At 34.2% G+C, this 21,555-nt stretch overlaps 1 protein-coding gene across 1 annotated transcript in view; it reads right to left on the bottom strand.

Moving 5' to 3' along the window:
• Window positions 1-21,555, bottom strand: part of POLQ (DNA polymerase theta) — a 106,095-nt gene that overhangs the window by 33,252 nt on the left and 51,288 nt on the right. The window contains exons 16-19 of the mRNA XM_059922134.1: window positions 12,117-15,226; window positions 9,605-9,748; window positions 8,397-8,593; window positions 5,406-5,646 (exon numbers count right to left, since the gene is read on the bottom strand). Of these exons, the coding sequence (XP_059778117.1) occupies window positions 5,406-5,646; window positions 8,397-8,593; window positions 9,605-9,748; window positions 12,117-15,226 (3,692 nt within the window). The remainder of the gene's footprint in view (window positions 1-5,405; window positions 5,647-8,396; window positions 8,594-9,604; window positions 9,749-12,116; window positions 15,227-21,555) is intronic.

Here is a 21,555-nt window from a genome sequence, read left to right as displayed (position 1 = left end):
GAACAGTCTGAATTATAAGAGACTGCATTTCTCCCAAGATGATGTTTCTGCTTCTACTCTTAGCAAGAACAAGGTAGCCAATCTTATTTGCTAAGCTGACTGCAAAAGGTTAATTCACCAAAATAATTTCCAGAATTCCTGGTCCCATGGTATGCAGGTGTGCACAAAGATAAACATGAAGGTTTTATATTTTCCAATGCTCTAAGAGTAAAGAATAAGATTCCTGAAGTAAGAATCAGAGTATTTTTCTATCTGCTGACATTTCTCAACAGAATAGTCACTCTAAATCAGTTTTCCCAGTATGTTCTTTAGAATATTAGTCTCAAAAATACTCTATAAAAGGCTGGGATTGAGAGACACTGTATACTATGAGTTTCAGCATTTATAAATTACTCTTAGATGTTCATGATGCCTGTTAATATATTAAAGGCTCTGAGTAGAAATGAACAAAGACAACTATTTAATTTCGTTTTAACCAAAAGTCTGAAATCATTTGACCATAAAACCCTTTATCTGTATAATATTTATTAACATCGTGAAAAGTAAGTGTCCATAGAACACTCTGTGGGAAATGCTATCCTAAAATTATTAAGAAAAAATCCATAACAAAGATTTCTGCTCCAGTACTATGGGTCACTAGGACTCTGTGTAACCCTGGCCTGCCCTCCCCAGCTCCACATACACACATTCCTTAAGGCACTCTTGGTCTCAAGCAGCAGGCGAAATCCCAAAGGACACCCGTAACCACCCCCAAAAGCAAACACGTGAGAGCTACTGGCCTCTAATAGTCAGAACATACTGGGCAGTCAGAGCCTGGCTTTGGAGACTTGGAATCAGAGCAGAAATTCATGGGATGTGGGACCAGAGAAATAAGGAAGTAGGGTCAGAAAAAGAAGAGTCAAGAGTGGTAGGAAGCCAGCATGGATTCGTAGACAGTAGGAAGAAATAGGGTTGCAATGGGAATGGAGTCCTACTGCAAAAAGGTTGAGGGAATAATAGATTTTTGGAGTAGCAACTGGAGGAGAAGCTGATTCTCAGACTTCTGTTCTGAACCAAAACTCTCAAGAAAAGCTAATGTAGGCCTTGGATGCAGTTTAGTTTAGTAACAAGCAGAAGCCAGAGCAAAGCCTTTCTAGAGGAAGGCTTCCCCCACATAAGCCCTGCAGGGCTCTACTGATCAAATCTTGTATGATTTCACAAAGAGTATAAAAAATATAAGATAGCAAAGAAGTATGAATGGGACTCAGCAGAAACAACAAATGACAGATTTAGATCCCTAAGAGTTACAGGTATGGAATCATTAGAACAGAGCACAGCTACGAATAAACTATATACAAAATCAAACAAGATGAATAGAAACAAAACAGCAGGAAAGTGTAAATATGTCAATAATCACAATGAATAGAAACACATCAATAATCATAATAAATTGCTAAATTTGTAAAAAAAAAAAAAACTGGTAGTTTGAAAAAGAAATAAGCTATACTTTGGTTTATAAGACATCTAAAAAGTAAGGCTCTAGAAGGTTTAAAGGGATAGAAAAAAGATATATGAGGCAAGTATTAATCAAAAGAAAGTTGATGCTGCCATATTCATTCCAAAAAATAGATTAAGAGTAAAAATCATATTAGTGGAAAAGCTAGTCACAACATAATGATAGGTTTAATGCACCAGGAAAATACACCAATTTTAAACCTGTATGCACCTAATAAAATAGTCTCAAAACATATAAAATTAAAATTACCTGAACTACAGGGAAAATTAGATATAAAAGATTTAAACAACAACATTGAATTAACAGACATTTATAAAATTCTGCATCCAGAATTAGAATACATATTATTTTATATGCGCACAGAACGTTTACACAATAGTTCAAGTTTTAGGTTACAAAACAATTCTCAAAAGACTTCAAAGAATGGGTATTATACAAACATGTTCTCTAGCTATAACATAATAAAGATTGAAGGTAATAATAAAAATATAAAATAAAAGTTTCCAACTATTTGAGAATTAAAAACAATCTTCTTATAATTTATGAGTCTAAGAGGCATACCAGAAAATTTTAAATATTTAGGATAAAACAATGAAAACAATATATGTCAAAACTTGTAAGATATAATGAAAGTAGAACTTTGAGGAAAATTTATAGCCTTAAGTACTTAAATTAGAAAAGAAAAACATGATTTTAAAAGTAATGAGTTTAGTGTTAAACTTAAGAATTTACAAAAAGGACTGCAAATAAAGTCAGGGGAACTAGAAGAAAAGAGATTACATAAATGTTCACAGAAATCAATGAAATAGAAAACAAAAACAACAGGAAAGATCAAAGGCAAAAGCTGGTTCTTTACAAAGACTGAAAAATTGGATAAACTTCTAGTGAGATTAAACAATAATATTATGAAAGAAAAAGAGGACATAACAGATAAACCAGAGATATATAAAAAAAAAAATCAGCAACACCTTTAGATAAATTCTTAAAAATATATATAGCTTACCAAAACATAATCAAAAGATATAACTGAATAATCTTACAGTTATTAAAGAAGTCAAAGTAGTAGTTAAAAATATTTCCATAAAGAGAGTTTACAGGCAAATTCTACCAAACTTTTAAAGAACACATCATTCCTACGATACATAAGCTCCTCCAGAACAAAAAGAGGCTATATTCATCAACTCATTCCATGAAACTAGAGTAACTCTCTTACCAAAAACAAAGCACAAGACAGAAAAATTACAGTCATTTTACAACCAATGACTTGGCAAAGTAGAGACAACGTAATCAGCAAGATTTCTTTCACATTGCTGTTTAAAGAACAAACTTTATACAACCATTCTGGAAAACAATTTAACATAATCTTGTACAGTTGAATATTCCCATTTCCAAGACAGAGCAATTCTACATGCAAAAGAAATTCTTGCCCAGTGTAGCAGGAGACATGTAAATTTATAAGAATATTTACACAGAAATACCTGTTATAGCAGAACAAAAAACCAAAATAAAACAAAACTAGAAACAACCTGAGCATTCACCAAGAGGAAAATGGATAAATACATTTTGGCGCACACACACACACACACACACACACACACACAGTGATATATTACAGAGCAGTGAAAATCAATAAACTACACATACTTGCAATAATATGCAGGAATCTTACTAACATGATGCAGAGCAAGTAAAACAAGATATAGTGTGACAGATGCTTTATAAAGTTCAAAAACAAGCAAAACCAAATAATATATTGTTTGGACTTAGACACATATATGCTAAAATTTTTAATTAAAAATAAAATTTAAATAAGAAAATAAGGGAATAATAATAAAATTTGGGATGTACAAGGAAGGAGGAGCACAAAGGTAGACAAATGTCTAAGTTATGAATGTGAGTTAACAGTTATCATTATATTATTAAAATAATGGTGAATAATAAGAGGACCATACATGGACCAATGATAATAGTGTTCATGAAAGAAAGATTATGACTAATATAAATCTGTGCAGCTGAGGTCCTTTGAAAAAGAGAGAAACCAACTCACTCCATACCTAGAAAATCATCTCATCTATGTTCAAACTAGAAAGGACCTAATTGATCAATGTGAAGAGGACAGGATACTTTGTCCTGGGTCAAATTAAGCAAAGACACATTAGTATTAATTCACACCCAAACAAAAATCAGTTCTCTATGGGGAGAAAGTCAGCTAGAACACACCTTTCCAACAGGCAAGAGGATGAGAAAAGAAAAAGATGAAGATTCTGGAGGCCCATTAAAATTAACAAGCACATCCTGAAATAATTATTTTCAAATAAAATTTGATAGATGTCCACATTCTCTCCAAAAACCTCCCTTATCTCAATGTACTTCAATTCTATGGATTCTGTGAATAAGAAATATTTAACACTGTACAAGAATGCATTTAACACCTCCTGGTCACCCACTTTTGAAAATCTGCAGGAAAAAAAGAAGCTTTCAAGGCACATAGAAAGAAATTGTGAAAGTTAAAAATTACAAATCTAGAGGGTTTCTTGTACGTTTCTGGAAAGGAAAGTCAGTCTTCTTTTTTTATAGGTGAAAAACTGTCTTTAAATAGTGGAACCATCCCCTCCCAATCAGACTGAAAACTTACAAATCTGATAATGGGCAACAAATATCTAAAAAGTTACAGACTAATTCATATCACCATCATCAAATGTCAGTGTCTAGAAACTATACAGACTACCCAGGATGCCTATCCTAGGGGCAGACTAGTCAGACTAAGAGGGAATGAGCTATGTTCATTCAGCATTATTGTAAAGTAGCCTGAGGTATGTGTGCTGCATACTCCCACTCCTTGGCCTGCCTAGATTGGCTTAGAGAAGCTGTCTGAAATACTATAATGCCTGTTGAAGAGCTACTAATTAACATCACTTAAGCAAGTCTCCTGTGAGCAAATAAGTCAGTCTGGTCTTCTGTATTATTCTACCCCAGTGATGTTGGGGAGAACTTTATTACCAGCACAGAGGGTTTGCGCTAGCAGTAATAATAATCATCAAGGAATACAATAATGAGCGCCTGCTCTGTGGCAAACACTGCACTAAGTTCTCTGTCTCATTTAATACTTACAAAATAAGAACCAGACTTAGAGAGTTAACATAGCTTGCCCAAGGTTCCTCACAAATAAATAATACAGATTCAAGCCCTGGTCTCTGTGAATTCATCAGTCTGCTGTTTCTAGTATTTATTAATCAGCCACTAAATCCATGGTTTATATCTCCTCACAATGAAGCCAACTTTGTTCCACTTCGTCATTTTCACCATAAGCATATATTATGCTCTCCGAAGTCAAGGTACTCAATCTGAGCCAGCAGCCTGCACAATAAATCCACGCTATTTGTCACAATGGAAAAAAAAGATTCACATAAACACCCTTGGCTGAAAAAAATAACTGTTAATAGTTCTAAAAAGAAAACAGTTGATTTTTTTAAATCCATAAAAGATATATTCTAAGTGTGAATAAAAACCATTTGATAACATTCAAATATAAAATTAGGAATAAATGAATAAGATGCCACTAATTCACCTCATTACAATAGAGCCAAAAGTCAGCAAACTATGGCCAAACTAGGGCCAGATGCCTGTTTTTGTAAATAAAGATTTACTGGAACACTCATTTTCATATTGTCTATAGCTGCTTTCGTGCTGTGATGGCAGAGTTAAATATTTGTAACTGAGACCGTCTAGGTTGCAAAACCAAAAATCATCTGGCCTTTTACAGGAAAAAATTTGTTGATTCCTGCACTAGACAATCAAAAGAAAGGGTCTGCATAAAAAGTATAATTTATCCACCTGTGATAGAGTGGCTAAATACATAACTATCCCCAGTCTTATAACATCGTAAAAATGCCAGGAACTGTGTTTTTACCTTGAAGGTTTTCCTTCTTCAACAAAGAATTAAGTTGACTCATAGAGCTGAAGATGAGAATGGACTCTACAGATGCTCTGTATCGCCCAGAATGCTCAGTGGTGACATTCAGCCCTAGGCTTTGAGTTCCTTGGCCAGTCTCTATCTCTTCCAGGAGTGGAAGCTCATGAGGAAGAAAACGGGAAACTATGCCATGAAGGGTCGGCTCCTTGGAATCTGGATCTAGTAACCAGCATGCCACCTGAATGGGATAACAATCAGAATATTTTCTTGATTTTTCAAAGATATTTCTGTACCCTTAAATTAAAAGGGGAAAAAAGAAAGCTCATTTCTAATCTCACTCGTTTTCACTGAATACTTAATTCAGTGGTCTTCCCAGGAGAGGAGAAGGAAAGGATAATTGTACCAGGATAAGGAAAGGATAATTGGTATAAAAAATAACTCATTTTTTACCAATAAGAGCGGTGGCCTTCAAAGAAGGAAAATTTATACTTTTCCACTACTGCAGTGCTCCTGCTGACCTACTTCAGAAGTAGGCTTGAAAACCAAGTGCCTTTCAGCTAACAAAAGTCATGTTTCTGAAAATGCAGCTGGATTCTTCTCCACTAAGGCTAATTTTGGCTTTCCTACTACTATAATAAAGATGGGCCTATATAGTTTTAGGTTTCTTTAATTAAAAAAAAAATTTTTATTGCGGTAAAAGTCACATAATATAAAACATACTATTTTAAGCATATTTAATTGTACAGTTGAGTGGCTTATTCACTACTGGAAGAAGTGAGACATAAATATTTCACCATTACAAGTTCATATCCAGTGTTTTAGAATGCCTACAGAATTTCTCTCAAGGATGAGGACCTGTCACCATGACCATCCAACTAGTGATTTGACTGCTATTGTTAGCTTCCCTATGAGACTAGAAGACCTGTATTTTCTAATACTTGATTCTAGCAGAGCGAAATTGGATTTAGAACAAGGAAATCTAAGCCTTGTTCATAATTTCAATAATTACTAAGTGACTCGGTTACTTCTTTTATAGGTTTAGAATGTAGTTTTACAGGGCGGGGAGGGGCGATCTTGTAAATTATAATAAGAAATATAAATTGGGTCTTCCCAACAGAGATAAAGGTGTCTTTAATTATGCTAATGCAGTGACTTGGAGTGCCCCTAGGTCACCTAGGAATGGCGGCTGGTGGCCACCAGTAATCAACCCTGTGATAGGAGGGCTGGAACTTTCAGTTCCACCCCCTTAAACTCCTGGGAAGGGGAAGGGGCCAGAGGATAATTGATCACCAATGGCCAATGGTTTGATCAATTATGCCTATGTAATGAAGCCTCCATAAAAACCCAAAAGGACAGGGTTCGGAGAGCTTCTGGGTTGGTAACCACATGAAGATGCAGGGAGAGTGGCAAGCCTAGAAAGAACAGAAGCTCCACGCCTCTTCTTACAAACTTCACCCTATGTATCTCTTCATCTGGCTGTTGACTTGTATCCTTTAATATCCTTTGTAATAAGCCAGTAATCTAGTGAGTAAACTGGTTTCCTGAGTTCTGTTAGCCGCTCTAGTAAATTAATAAAACTCAAGGAGGGGGTTGTGGGAATCTGATTTATTTATAGCTGGTTGACCAGAAGCACAGGTAACAAGCTGGGCTTGCAACTGGTGTCTGAAGTTGGGGGCTTGTGGGACTGAGCCCTTAACCTATGGGATTTGATGCTCATTCCAGGTAGATAGTAACAGAATTGAGCTGAATTGTAGGACACCCAGCTGGTACCCAGAGAACTGTTGGAGATACACTGAAACCCCCTCCCCCCCACCATTAGAAATTGGTGATCAGAACCCTTTTGGGGTGTTGAATAAGATAGTCTGATGTAAAAGTTGGCAAACGTCTCTTATAAAAGTGAAATTTTATAAATTAATAGCTTCTCTTCTTACACCAAAAATGTTATGATTAACAAAACCAAGTATGGAATATTTCAAATAGTTTATGCCAAAGGTGCTATATAAATCTGGGATACTACTATAGTTTTAATAAGCTCACATTACCCATATTCTCATTTTGGGCTCTGGAACATCAAAATTAGGTGATAACCTTTTATATCCAGTAAAGGTCAGTTTACAAACTATATGAAATTTATCACATATAAACCAAGGCTTGTTTGAAGTATAGGAAAGAATAGTATCATTAGTTTACCTGATACTGTCTTCAAAAATCTTTGCCAAAAAAGCTAAAGAAACTAAAATATTATCCTATTATCATTGATTATATTGATAATAACAACCAATTAGTATCATATCTCAATTCAGAATTAATATTCCACACACCTCATGTATCCAGTCTCAACAGGAGGGAAAAAATGATATCCCTTTTCAGGGCTATGATCCTGTAAATAAATGTCTTCTGAAAGTGCATTATACTGTTAAGTGTATATTACAACAACATAAGTTACTCTTTCCTTAATAACTCAGAGTCATCATTATGAAGAGTGCATCATAGTTTGCTATTATATGGAAAAGTTCTCAGGGGCTAGTAAGGTCATTTGTCCCTAAGCTAATGGCCTCTAACTACTATGCTTTGTGATCTCTTATATCTATATGCTTTTGCTACTTTCTGCCTCTATCCTCATGGATATTTGAAACACCCTGCTATCATATATCTAAATCTGACAGTTCTCCTTTCATTTCTAATTTACTATGAGACAGAAAATTTAGAACTTATGACCAAAATGAAAATTGTTTAAGTCTCTGAAGAAAGATGTGAACTTTAGTGCTTGGAATGTGTGACATCTCTGTTTTCATCTACACAGAGGCATTTGGTGCGTAATAATCTGTTCTGGGTGGATGAAGTTATTGGACAAAGGAGTGACTACTCAAATACTTAAGCTGTATTGTTGAAGCTAAATAAATACCAAGTCATTTAAGAATTAACCCTAAACATTAAAATTAAATATTTTTTGAAGTATGTAAAATTTTTTTAAATAAGACAGAGAACCTTAGGATCTTCAAAACTTTGTTCCAGGGAGATGCCACAAGACAGAAGAAGAATTTTATAGCTCTGGATGAAGTCATAGATGATAACAGAACGTTCTTTATCAGATTCCTTTTGAAAGCAAGATTGAAGGTGCCGCATTCTGTCTTTCACAGTCAGGCTTGGATCCAGAGAAGGCGGGGCCAAACTGGCACTGATTTCTTAAAAAAAAAAAAAAAAAAAAGTCTTAAGGCAAAAAGTACATGCATTCATTTGAAGCAGCAATCTTTAGTGTCAAGACTGAAAAAGACCAAAAGCCTCAGTTTAGTTCAGCAAGACCTTATCCAGGTCATGTTGGCTATATAGATGAAGTGCTCTGTAATCTAAAAATTGAGGGTTGGGCTACGTGATTTATAATGCTCTATTTAATCAGGTGGGAGAAAATTCTAAACATTAAGATTCCTAAAAATAAATTTACACTTCTCAGAATGTGGAATTAAAGAGAGAAAAGTTATTTTGAAATGAAGTTTAAAGGAACTCATTTCAGAGGGAATTTTAGAATGAATGTATAAAATTACATCTAAAATAAAAGAAGTTCAAGTAATTACTTATCCTAAGATGTTTTCCTACGAAACAACTGAAAATATGTCATGCTTACTCAGAACAGACATTATACGGCATCTTTTAAAATGTTTCCTTATTAATTTTGCTTCTGTCTAAAACCAAACAATCAACTAGGTATCCAACAACCATAATCAGATCACAATTTATACCTAGGTCCTATCCTTTTAATTCCAAGACTTCTCCAAAGGCTGTGTGATTCAACTACGGTAGATGTCTAGCTCATCACTGCCTCTAAATGAGTTCCAGATACAGTCGATAGGAGAAAAAAAGCCTGGAAAGAAACTGCCATGATCCAGTCTTCAGAAGCAAATCCTCAAGGTGGCCAGTGAGTCCTTCAGGATCCACTACCCCGAAGAAGAAAACACAGTATTAACAGCCACATGTGACAAGCAGAAGAGAGTAAGGGGGGTGGCTTCTTAAAACATCATTCTAGTTAATATATGAAATAATGTACACAATAGCCACTATTTTTTTAAAGGTTTTTTTTTTAATCCTAAAAAATAAATTCTAGGTATATATCAGGAAACTATTCTCAACAGACAAGTCACTATCCTCATAGAGGTTACATTAAAATTATATGGTAACTTAACCAAATAGTGATTACTTACCAGAATGCTTTTGTTCCTTCTGCAATGAAAAATAGTAAGCATCTCTTCCACCCCAGCATACTGCCAGTCCAACCACCAAGATGCCATCACAACCTTTAACAGGAATTCCATCATCTCCAATAGGGCTTTCCTGAGAGGAACTAACTATGTAAAACCAAAGTGAAATAGTTAAAAATCTCTAAAAATGAAACCACTAAATTGAATACTAAAAAAAATGATATAATAAAAAATTATTTGATAAGCAAATTTTTCAGATCCCTACAATATGCATTATGTGGATAGTCATTTTTAGGTGTAAGATCTTTCTAGGCTTCCCATCATTTAAGATAACTGTCACTATGAAAAATCTACCAAAGATTTCTTAAAAGAGATCTGTAATAATGACTAAGATAGTTTAAAATTAACTTTTTTAAGTTTTCCAAAAGCTGCATTTTGAATTTCTATAACTCAAAAATAAAGACCACTTGCACACTACAAAAATTTTGTAGCAAATTTAGCAATTCTTAATACTTAGAAACTCCAGAAAAATCAAGATTCTTACTTCTTAGTGAAGAATTAGGTATGATTTTGTATTTGAGTCAATATTTTTCCTAAAATAATACACCTTTCAATTTCACAAAGACATAGGTCAAAAACTAATCCATCTTATTTACAATTATATCCCCAATACCTGAAAAATAACTGTCACATATTTGTTAAATTTAAGTGAATGTTTTTATCCCTCTAACCTCTAGCACAGAAAATGTACTCAATTTTATGTTTGTTGAATGAAAAATGGAAAGAGTTAGTCAACAATGAAAGTACATAAAACTTGTCGTTAACACATATGCTTCCTGAATTGAAGATCAAATACTCAGAACTTTATGAACAAACTCTTTCATAAATATAGAGATTTAAGAAATTTGAACAAATCTTTGATTTCCACAACAGGTTGTCAAGCTGACTACAGCTATCCCCCATAATACTGAATCATTACTTCCATGAAATAAGACAGGAATACATGGCATTATTTAACCAAAAGTTTCAATTCTCTGAAAACCTGAAAGAGTTCTATGAGGCTTTCATGACTATCAGTAGAGGTACAAGTTCTACTTGAGATAAGTCTTGGAAAACATAGCTAATATACACTGTGAAAAATATAGTGCCTATTTGCTATGTACTTCTGTTATTACATAAGTGAATATGGATATTACAGTTTAAGAGAAAATAATTCATGAGCAATGATGATTAATAAAAACCACCAAGTCTGCCATTTGCAACAACATGGATGGACCTAAGTGAAATAAGTCAGACAGAAAGACAAATACTGTATATTATCATTTATATGTGGAACCTAAGGATTAAAGACGAATGAATATAACAAAAGATAAACAGACACAGATATAGAAAACGAACCAGTGGTTACCAGTGGGGAGAGGAGGGGGGAGAGGAAAGATATCAGTAGAGGATTAAGAGGTACAACCTACTATGTATAAAATAAATCAGCTACAAGAATATATTGTACAGCAAAGGGAAATATAGCCATTATTTTACAATAACATTACATGGAGTATAATCTATAAAAATACTGAATCACTATGTTGTATACCTGAAACTAATTTAATATTTTAAATCAGCTATACTTTAATTAATTAATTAAATTCAAACCATGTCACACCATTAAGGTACCATAAAAAAAGTCTGATCCATTGTCAAAATATACATCTTAAATTTTACAAAATTATATTCTAACTAATATACATATTATATAATATTGCACATTATGATTATATATATATATACATAGATGCATATATATATGATTTCTTAGAGAAATGCTGTGTTTAATGGTAAGCTTGGCACACTCTAACACCAGGCATGACCAGGAGCTAAGCAAACAGAAGGGCCCTATGGCCTCAGACAAGGCAGAGCCCACAATGGCATAGAAGAAAGAGGTGTTGTTTGAGAGACAGATTCCTGGCACACCCAAGCATCAATCTGTCAAACACTGTTCTAATGCTGGCCCCTGAACCAGCCATACCAACTGTGGTGTCCCCACCAGCAATAAGACTGGCTGCTGGGTCAATGTCCTGGGAGACAACACTGGTATGGAACTCCTGTGGGGAGCTGCTATAGAAAGGCTGTTTAGATGGGATTTCTGGCCTGCTTGGAAGGAGGCAGACACAGGCCTGATTGTGCCTGATCCAGGCACAACAATGGATCAGAGCCAGAGGAACGAACAGTCTCCTAGTGGTCTGCACGTTTTCAGTCTACCAGCTTGAGCTCTTGGCCTCACTGCTCAGCTCTCCTACCCATGTGTCCAGAGGTCCCCCATCTCTTATACCAGAGGGTAACTATTTTTAATCTAGTTGTGCTGAACAATAAGGCTGTTCCACATGTAAACGCACATAGGAGAAACTTATTAAACTTTGAACACGTTTATTACATTTAATATCCAATACTGAAAAGTCTCAGTCCCATCTCAGTCCACTATTTTACATACAAATGTAAAAGATTTTTTAAAAAATCTTACCTTGCTTAAACCTACCACCAATAGTAGCGCTTTTAGAAGATGTCAAATTACTGATCTTTTCACAAGCCAATGAGATGGAAAATTGAGTTTTGTTTTGCCACTCCTTCATGAATGTTTGAAAGAGAGTTTGGTCACTCGCTACGTCAATTATGGCCAAACTTTCTGGACTGCATGAGGCTAGAGTTAACTGCGATCCATCCTGTGGTAACTGCGGTGAAAAACTTGTGTCTCTAATAGGACTGTCATCTTTGAAACCATTTCTAGTCTCTGGACTTAAATCACGGTTTTTATTATCTGAAGGTGAGCCAAATGAATAACTTTCACCAAGTTGTAAACCACTACTAATTTTCTTAAGTTTTACAGAAGATGTTCCAAGAAAACCTGGAAATGACAACTTAGAAGCAGATGGTATAGGAGGAATGAGTCCATTATCATCAACTATACAGTTTTCTTTACAAGGCAAGAGGGAGGAGGTTTCACCATGAATGACATTGTTCTCTAGTGCGTCAATATTGCCTTTTAACACAATATTAGGGGAAAATGGAATTCCTTGAACTTGATTTGTCTCCAAATTTGAAATCATTTCTTGTTTGTCATTTACCTCTGTATTTTTTCCTTTCAAACTGAGCAAGTCTGTAATGGTTAATTTTAGCTTTTCATTTTCTAGAGGACTGGACACATTATCTAAAATCCTTTGCAGTCCTGGACTTAAATCAAATGATGCCCCTGACCATATGAATGAATTATCTTGCCTTGTCCCAGTTAATTTGGATTTTTGAGACCTTTTATCTTTATCTCCTCCAATTACTTCTCTTTGGGAATAATCATTACCCACAATCACTGGATCACTCAGTTCTAATACTCTAAGAGATCCTGCAGTATTATGTTTCTCTTGGACAGGAAATACGTCTACAGTGTCCAAAGCTTCAACCATCTGAGCAGAATCCATTTCTGAAAATACAGTAGACTCATCACTGAAACAAGACAATGGCTGCTGATTATCTTGATTCTCATTCACATCTGATTTTTTAATTGGGCCCTCTGGTTGTAGACACAGAGAATCACCAAAATGGACTGAAGTTATTTCAGAAGGAAGGCGTTCTTTTGCTTGTACATCAGGTGGTTGCTCTTCTACGAGGTACTCTTCACTGAAACTGTCAAACAGTAAACTACCACTCAAATTCAAACTTGTTTCAGGAACTGGCAGACGTTCTACTTCTATATCAGTAGGAGTTCTCATTTTAGGAACCAGAGGTATAACTGGTTTCATAGCTTCTTGTGTTTGATAACCTTGAAGAAAACTATTTAATTGGGAGTCAGTAACAGAAAGTTCACTGCCTTTAAAACATGGGTCATTTTCCCCTATTAATATTGGAGAATAAAAAATTGGGCTTTCTGGAGTCAGGTTATCAACCCCATGTGAATCAGTGCTTTGTTTCATAGCATCTACAGTCTTAAGTTTCAAATGATTTGTCATTCCTGGTGAATGTTGTTCACCTGGAAAAGTAATGTGAATCTCTTTCTGAAAGGAGCTCACTGAGCTCTGTTTGTCTAGGCTTTTCTGCATCATCCCTGTTGCCAGGCTGGTATCCTTTGCTCCTTCTTGCTTGCCATTTTCAGTTGCTATCTGTTGAATTATTTTCTCTGACTGAGTATCCAGGTAGAAACTATCTTCAAAATCACAGAGATCTAAACCTAAGTCAGAAACATGATTATTTTTAGTTCTGTCTGCTGCATAAGCATCTGTTTTTACCTGTACTCTAAGGGTATTTAGAATATTCTCACACTGGCCTCCTGATTTACCAAATGCTCCACTTAGTAGATGTACTCCACTGGGTATCTCAGTGCTGCTTATGTTATCTTCTGATACCTGAAGATTACTTGATTTATTTTCCTCAGCATTCAACTTTGTACTTTCACATTTCATAACAACATTTGAGTCCCTATTCATATAACTGCTATCTGTCTCATAGGGCATTTGTCTTGCTATTGGTTTTTTCAGTTTGGTGTAAGTATTTGTCTGTTTATCAAACTGCTTTTCCAGGCACTGGTTAATTGGATGGGTGTCATGGTGTTTCACATTAACATGCTGGTTTTTTGAATCATTCTGTATCAGCGCTTCATTTTTTTTTTCTGATTCAACAGCTAATACTCTTCCATTTTCACTAACCACACTAGTGGCTTGATGAGTCACATTTTTATTCTGGGATCCTGTGATAAAATATTCCACAAGAACATCATTAGATATTTTATTGTTCCTTGAACAACTCTGTTCTGTTTGTGATGGGAATGATACTTTGCTATATCTTCCCTCAGCACAGAAAGATATGTTTTTAGCAAATGGCTCTGGACTTCTAAATTCCATATTCTTCTCATCTGAAGTAAATGACTCTTCACAATGAATAGGATTAGACAGAGTCTGTTCTTGTAAATTGATTCTACACATCCTAGTGTCTTTCACAGGGCTACTGTCTCTAGATCGTTTTAGATGCTTACTATGTTTCCAAGATTGAGAGGTTGTACTCATCTCTTCTGAACTGAAATTCAAAGCTTCTTTTTTTGTTTTCTCAGATGAGAGAGTCTGAACAACTTTCGTAGTGCTTGCTTTCCCCTCATTCAGAGAGGTTCCTAGCTTTTCTTTATTTATACTCAAAGAAGCCCGTTTTTTTGCTCTGGAAGTGGAATGCACCTGACGTTCTTGATGCCCATCCTGAAATTTATAATAAAAGGAATCTGTATGCTCTCTACTTTTATCTAAATCTTGCACTGTCTTTGGTAAATGAGTAACAGAAGAATCACTAAATATTGTGTTACTTTTTTTCTTTGAAGTTAATCTTTTATAAGAACTCTTAGTTTGGGGTATAAATTTGTGTTCTTTTACTTCTGATTCACTGCAGGTCAATGAGTGTGTATCAGAATTTAAAAGGGAATATGGACTCCACTGCACTCCCATTTCAACTAAGTCCTGCTGCAGAATCATTCTGGCTTCTTCTACTATAAGAGTTGCCGCTTCCCTTTCAGTTAAATCTTTTCTGCCAGTCACCCAAATAGTTCGCATATTCCGACGTTCTTCAACTGCTTCCTCTTCCTCATCCACTGCCTTTCGGGTACTATACAAGAGGTAGGAAAATAAATAAATTAATGCATTGATTCATTTATTAATACAAGTATTTATTAAGCATCAATCTGAGCTTTTCTAGGAACTGAAGAAATAGCACTGAACAAGAGGGAAATGTATCTACTCTCATAGAGCTTACATTATAGTTGGGGAAATCAGAAAGTAAACAAATGTTAAAATGCATTCTGTGTCAACTGGTAATAGATAAGAGCTGTGCAAAAAATTGAAGCGCCATTGTGATCACCTAGAAGGGTGGGATAGGGAGGATGGGAGGGAGATGCAAGAGGGAGGAGATATGGGGATATATGTATATGTATAGCTGATTCACTTTGTTATAAAGCAGAAACTAACACACCGTTGTAAAGCAATTATACTCCAATAAAGATGTTAAAAAAAAAAACAAAACTGAAGCACCAGAAAGGGATAGGTGGTTGTGCAATTTTTAAATAGCATCATTAGGGAAGGCCTCACTAAGACAGAGTCTTTAAATGGAAACCTGGAGTTTATTGATTGACAGAATTTGAAAGACAGTTCAGAGTAACTACAAGAGATTCAAAATGAAGAGAGAAAGTTCAGAATTGAGAGATCCAGGGAAGGAGAACCCCATATTTTTCATACAAATTCTACCCAAATATCTGGCTGACCTCAAAACTATGCAAGTGTAGAGAGACTCCAAGCAGCTAGGTGAAAGTCTAAACAACTGAACAGAGATTTGAGCTATTGCCTACGACAGGAAAAGTTTGACCTTAGCCAGGCTGACTGATAAAATATCAGTGCTCTTCATAGTAAAATAATAGATTCTACACCCTAAAAGAGCAAACATACATAACTAAAGTACCATGAAGAGAAGAAAAACAGGATGAGGCATAAAAATTATGGAAGCTGGGAAACTTCTGTTTCCAACCAAGATAAAATAACAGGGACCAATTTAGCCTCTCACCCAAAACAACTAAAAACTGAGGCTAGGTCATAAAAGACATTGCAGTTTCCATTTTGCTCTCTTTTGGGTCACTCACTCTGGGGGAAGCCAACCATCATGGCATAAGGGTCTCAAGCAGCTCTATGGAGAAGTTCATGTAGAGAAATGAACACCAACCTGCCAGCATGTGTGTGAGGCATCTTAAAAGCAGATCTAAGTCAGCCCTTCAGATGACTACAGTTCTGGCCAACAACTTAACTACAACCTCCTGAGGAGCTCAAACCACAACTATGAGGAAAGGTACTCCCAAATTCATGACTTGCAGAAACTTTGAGTTAATATATATTTACTAGTTGCTTTTAAGACACTAAGTTCTTAAGTAATTTCCTCCATAGCAAGAGTTAACTAAAATGCCTAGTAAAACTATCGAACTTCAAAGATATAGAAAATAAATCTCGGGACTTCCTTGGTGGCGTAGTGGTTAAGAATCTGCCTGCCAATGCAGGGGACACGGGTTTGAGCCCTGGTCCAGGAAGATCCCACATGCCGTGGAGCAATTAAGCCCATGCACCACAACTACTGAGCCTGTGCTCTAGAGCCCGCGACCCACAACTACTGAGCCCACGTGCCACAACTATGGAAGCCCGCACGCCCAGAGCCTGTGCTCTGCAACAAGAGAAGCCACTGCAATGAGAAGCCCGTGCACCCCAATGAAGAGTAGCCCCTGCTCACCACAACTAGAGAGAGCCCACACACAGCAACGAAGACCCAATGCAGCCAAAAATAAATAAATAAACAAATAAATGTTAAAAAAAAAAAAAAGAAAAGAAAAGAACTCTCAAGGCCTACATATTTGGAAGGGCAAAAGAATCACACTCCCATAAGAATTCTTGAAAACAGCATACAAAGCAAAGAAACAACATTTTCAAAGAACTCAGTAAAAGAAAGTATAGACCAAGGATTTCTATCCAGCCAAGGTGTGCTTCAAATATTAAGGTTATGGAAAAACTGTCTGAAACATACAAGAACTTGAAGAATTCTATATTATATAAGCCCTCCTCAAGGAACCTAAAGCTACTAGAGGATAAGTTTCATCCACTCAAGAGAGGAAGGAATACTTCAGCAATAAGAACGATGGTAATCTGAATAACTAAAAATGTAAATTATATTAGTCTTCCATCCCTACCCCCCACAAGGGTGGAGGCAAAGGTGGAAAATTAATGTATGCAAGTTTTATATTGAGATAAAGTAGAAACAATGCACTTTGAAAAAGGGAGAGAGAAAAAGAAAGTTAAAGTAAGCTCAATGTCAGTGACTGTTGTTCCGGCAATAGGTAGGAATTACAGGATACAATTAAAATTTTGACAAACCAGATAATAAAAAGTACAAAAGCACCCATTAAAACAAAAATATACACCTTTCTAAATTTAAAAATAAAATACCAAAGAATACCCTTGGGTGGAGAAAGAAACAGCAAATATCACATAATACACATAATTATAAAATAATTTGAGAGAATTGAAATGAAACATGTTATTCATATTGATAAATGTGAATGGGATTAAATCATCTATTAAAAAGATCTTCAATTTGTTTCAGAAAGCAAAACACAACTACAACTCAATGTGGTATAAAAAAGCATATCTAAAACAAAGTAATTCAAAAAGGCTAAAAATAAAGGGATGGGCAAAGGAATTCCCAGGCAAAGGGAAACAAGAAGAAAGCAGTGAGGGATATTCCAAGAAGGGTATAATTTAATGCTCAAAACCAAAAACACAACAAAGATAACTATCAATCAGTCATATTTACTATGAACATTTACACTCCAAATAACAAGCAACCACATTTGTGAAGCAAACACTGTAAGAGATACAAGGAGACAAAGAGAGAAGTGTACTAACAATTAGTAGACTTTAATAAACCATTCTTATTAAAAGACAGATGAAGTACTGGCAGGGGGGAATAAGTAGGAATGAATAAGACTTAATTAACATAATCAAAAAGGTAGACTTTGTGAAAATATCTCAAATATTTTACTTTTATAATAGAGAATACAACTATCTAGTTTGTATTGATCATATATTAGTAAACAAAGAAATTGTCAGTGAATTCCCTAAAGTAGAAATGTTATAAACAACATGCTTAGATTGCAATGCAATAAAACTAAAAATTAACAACAACAACAAAAAAGAACTTCTACCCAGGCAAAAGAGGGAAAACATGCAAATTCCATAATTCCTAAAAAAATGTAACAAAAGTCCTAAATATCAGAATCTATGGTTACATTTAAAATAAGACACCACAGGAAAATTCACAGTACTAAATTCATAGTATTAAAATAAAAACAAACAGTGTTTTATCAATAAAAATATGAATGTCAACAAATTAAACTCCTAGTTCAACAAAAAGAACTAGAAAAAGTATGACAAAGTAAAACAAAAGAAAGCAGTAGGAAGTAGTAATAAAATTCAAAAAATAGGATTTAATGAGGTAGATTTTTTTTAATAGACCTAACTAGTAAAAGAAAATACTTAATTTTTTAAAATTTACAAAATAGACCACTAGTTAATCTGATCAAGAAGAAAACAGAAAGTAGAAATTTACAAAATAATAAATCAAAAAAGAGGCATAGCCAATGAAATAGAAGAAATATTTAAAATTCCTAACAGACTAATTTACAGATCGCTATGAAAATATATTTGAAAATCCAGATGAAATAGATAATTTCGTTGGGAAAGAAAGGTTACCAAAATTGACCCCACTAGACATAGAAAGCCTAAAGAGATTAAGTTCTGAAAAAATAAAATAGAGAAGGTGATCAGAGAATTAACCCCATAAAAAGGCACCATCCAAGATTGTTTCATAGGGTAATCATATCAAACCTTTAACCAGTCCCAAAGTACTGAAAATAAGGGAAATATTTATGGATAACAATGCAAAAGTATACTATATTAAATATTAGCAGATAGAATGCAACATCATGTAAAAAAAATAATATAACACGACCCAGTGAAATTTATTCTGGAACATAAAACTGATTCAACAGTAGGAAATCTATTAATATAACATGCTAAGAGATGTAAAGGGGGAGAAACCTATGACTATCTCCATAGATACTGAAAAAGCCTTTAACAAAATTTAATAAAAAATTTTCCTGATAAAAAATATACGAGAAAATTGCAATTAATGGACATTTTCTTAAAATGATTACACACACACACACACACACCATAGTCCTGAAGTCAGTATCTTACTAGGGTAGCAGAGGCATTTCCACTAGGATCACAAACAAAGCAAAAATGTCCACTATCTCTATTACTACTGTCAACTACCACTACCTATTAGAGCTATTAGCTAATTCACTTAGACCAAAGAAATCAGTTAGATGCACAAGAATTGTTAGGGAAAAAGTAAAATAACTCTATTTACAAATGATATGACAATATACCTGGAAAATCCTTGAGAATCAATGATAAAAGTAATTTAAACAACAAAAGTATTCAGAAAATAGCACGATAAAAAAAATATAAAACTCAACAGCCTTTACATATTCAAATAATAACCATGTAGAAGACATAGAAGAGAGCCACTAATTAAAAACAGAATAATGATTAAATAGGAATAAATTTAACAAGAAATGTACACAATTTGTATGAGGAAAACTAAAACTCCTGAAAACCTATACGAGGAAAATATTTTAAAACTCCTGAAAAATCAAAAAGACTAGATCCAATGCAAAGATATTACCTATCCTTGGGTAGGTTCACTCAACATTATAAAGATTTCAGTTCTATTAAATTTCAATCGAATTCTAATACAATATCAAAAAGCACTTTAAGTTTCATATGGGCAAACATGCAAGAATAGCCAAGAAAATACTGAAAAACCATAAGGTAGAATTTACCCTACCAGACATTAAAACACACTATAAAGCCCTTATAATTAAAAGCATGGTACTGGCTCATTAATTGACAGAAAGAATAGCAAATAGAGAATAGAAAGTCCAGAAATAGACTTAATTACATATGGATATTTAATATATGATGATGGCATCTCAAATCACTGGGACAAAGATAAACTTTTTTATAAATGGGAACCATTGAGAAATAAAATTGGATCCAGACTTAACACCATACACAAAATTAAATTCTAAATGCATCAGGAATCCAAATGCAAACTTACAAATACTAGAAGAAAACGAGTGAATTCCTCTTTCATCTCAATATATGAAAAACCTTTCTAACTATGACAATTTAGAAGCAAAAAAAAAAAAAAAAAGATTGCTAAAAAATAAATGAAAAGAAAAATAAAAATTCTGCATGGTGAAAACAATGCAATAAAGTCAAAAGACAATTGATAAGTTCTGAGAAAAATATATGAAATATACATGTGAAACAAATGGCTAAGAACCCTAATCAGTTTTAAAAAGAAAAGATTCTAAGACTCTTTAAAAATGAGAGGGTAAAAACCAAAACCTAGTAGAAACATAAGGAAAAGATATAACCAGATAATTCACAAAGATATATTTCTTTAAGTAATCCGGAAAATAAGAAAAAATATTCACCATCACGCACATTTAGAGAAATGCACATTAAAACCATACTGAGATACAACTTCTCATCTATCCGACTAGTAAAAATGAAAACCTTTTTGTCAAAGAGAAAAACCAGAGGCTCCAAATGGCATCACTTGTGCTAAAGCCCATGATACCAAGCCTAGATTTAATACATAACCTAAATACAATTTAAACCTTCATCAGACATGTAATCTTTTTTTTTTTGAAATATAGTTGATCTACAATAAGAGCTGTATTTTTTTTTTTTTTTGGTTTAAAGACAAGCTTGTAAGGATTGGCTATTCCAAAGTTCTAAGGAATATAGCTAACTCAAATGCTTTTCAAGATCAGGTTATCCAAGATAATCTTTAGGAAGTAAAAGCTAGTTTAAGTTTGTCGCTTTAATTAAAACAGACATGTCTTAATAGTTGTCAGCATTAATTATAATATTTTTACTCTACCTAAGCTAACAAATTTGTCAGCAAGAAAAATAACTTGGTATGATGAAATTTTCATTAGTAACCTAAATATAATTGTTTAGAGCAAGTAAATTAAATAAATAAAAGTAGAATAAAAAGATTTTCTAGGTGAACTTTTGAAATAAGTTTTCCAAATCTTTAGCCTGAAACCCTAAAGTTTTGCTAAGCTTAGGTTAAGTAATGGAAATTTATTGAACATTTAGATCATTCCAAATAAGATAAAATAGGTGAAAGATTAATTACTGAACATAGCTTTATCTACTTTTGGCTTTCTATTGTTGAAAAACTAAAGATAAAATTTGGGATTATTAGTGAGCATGTTTGGTGCTGCCAACTATTGGCACTTGCCATCTACCTCTACAAGGATT

The sequence above is a fragment of the Balaenoptera ricei genome, chromosome 4 (assembly GCF_028023285.1).
Source record: "Balaenoptera ricei isolate mBalRic1 chromosome 4, mBalRic1.hap2, whole genome shotgun sequence".
Lineage (NCBI taxonomy): Eukaryota > Metazoa > Chordata > Mammalia > Artiodactyla > Balaenopteridae > Balaenoptera > Balaenoptera ricei.
This window is presented reverse-complemented; position numbering and strand designations above follow the sequence as displayed.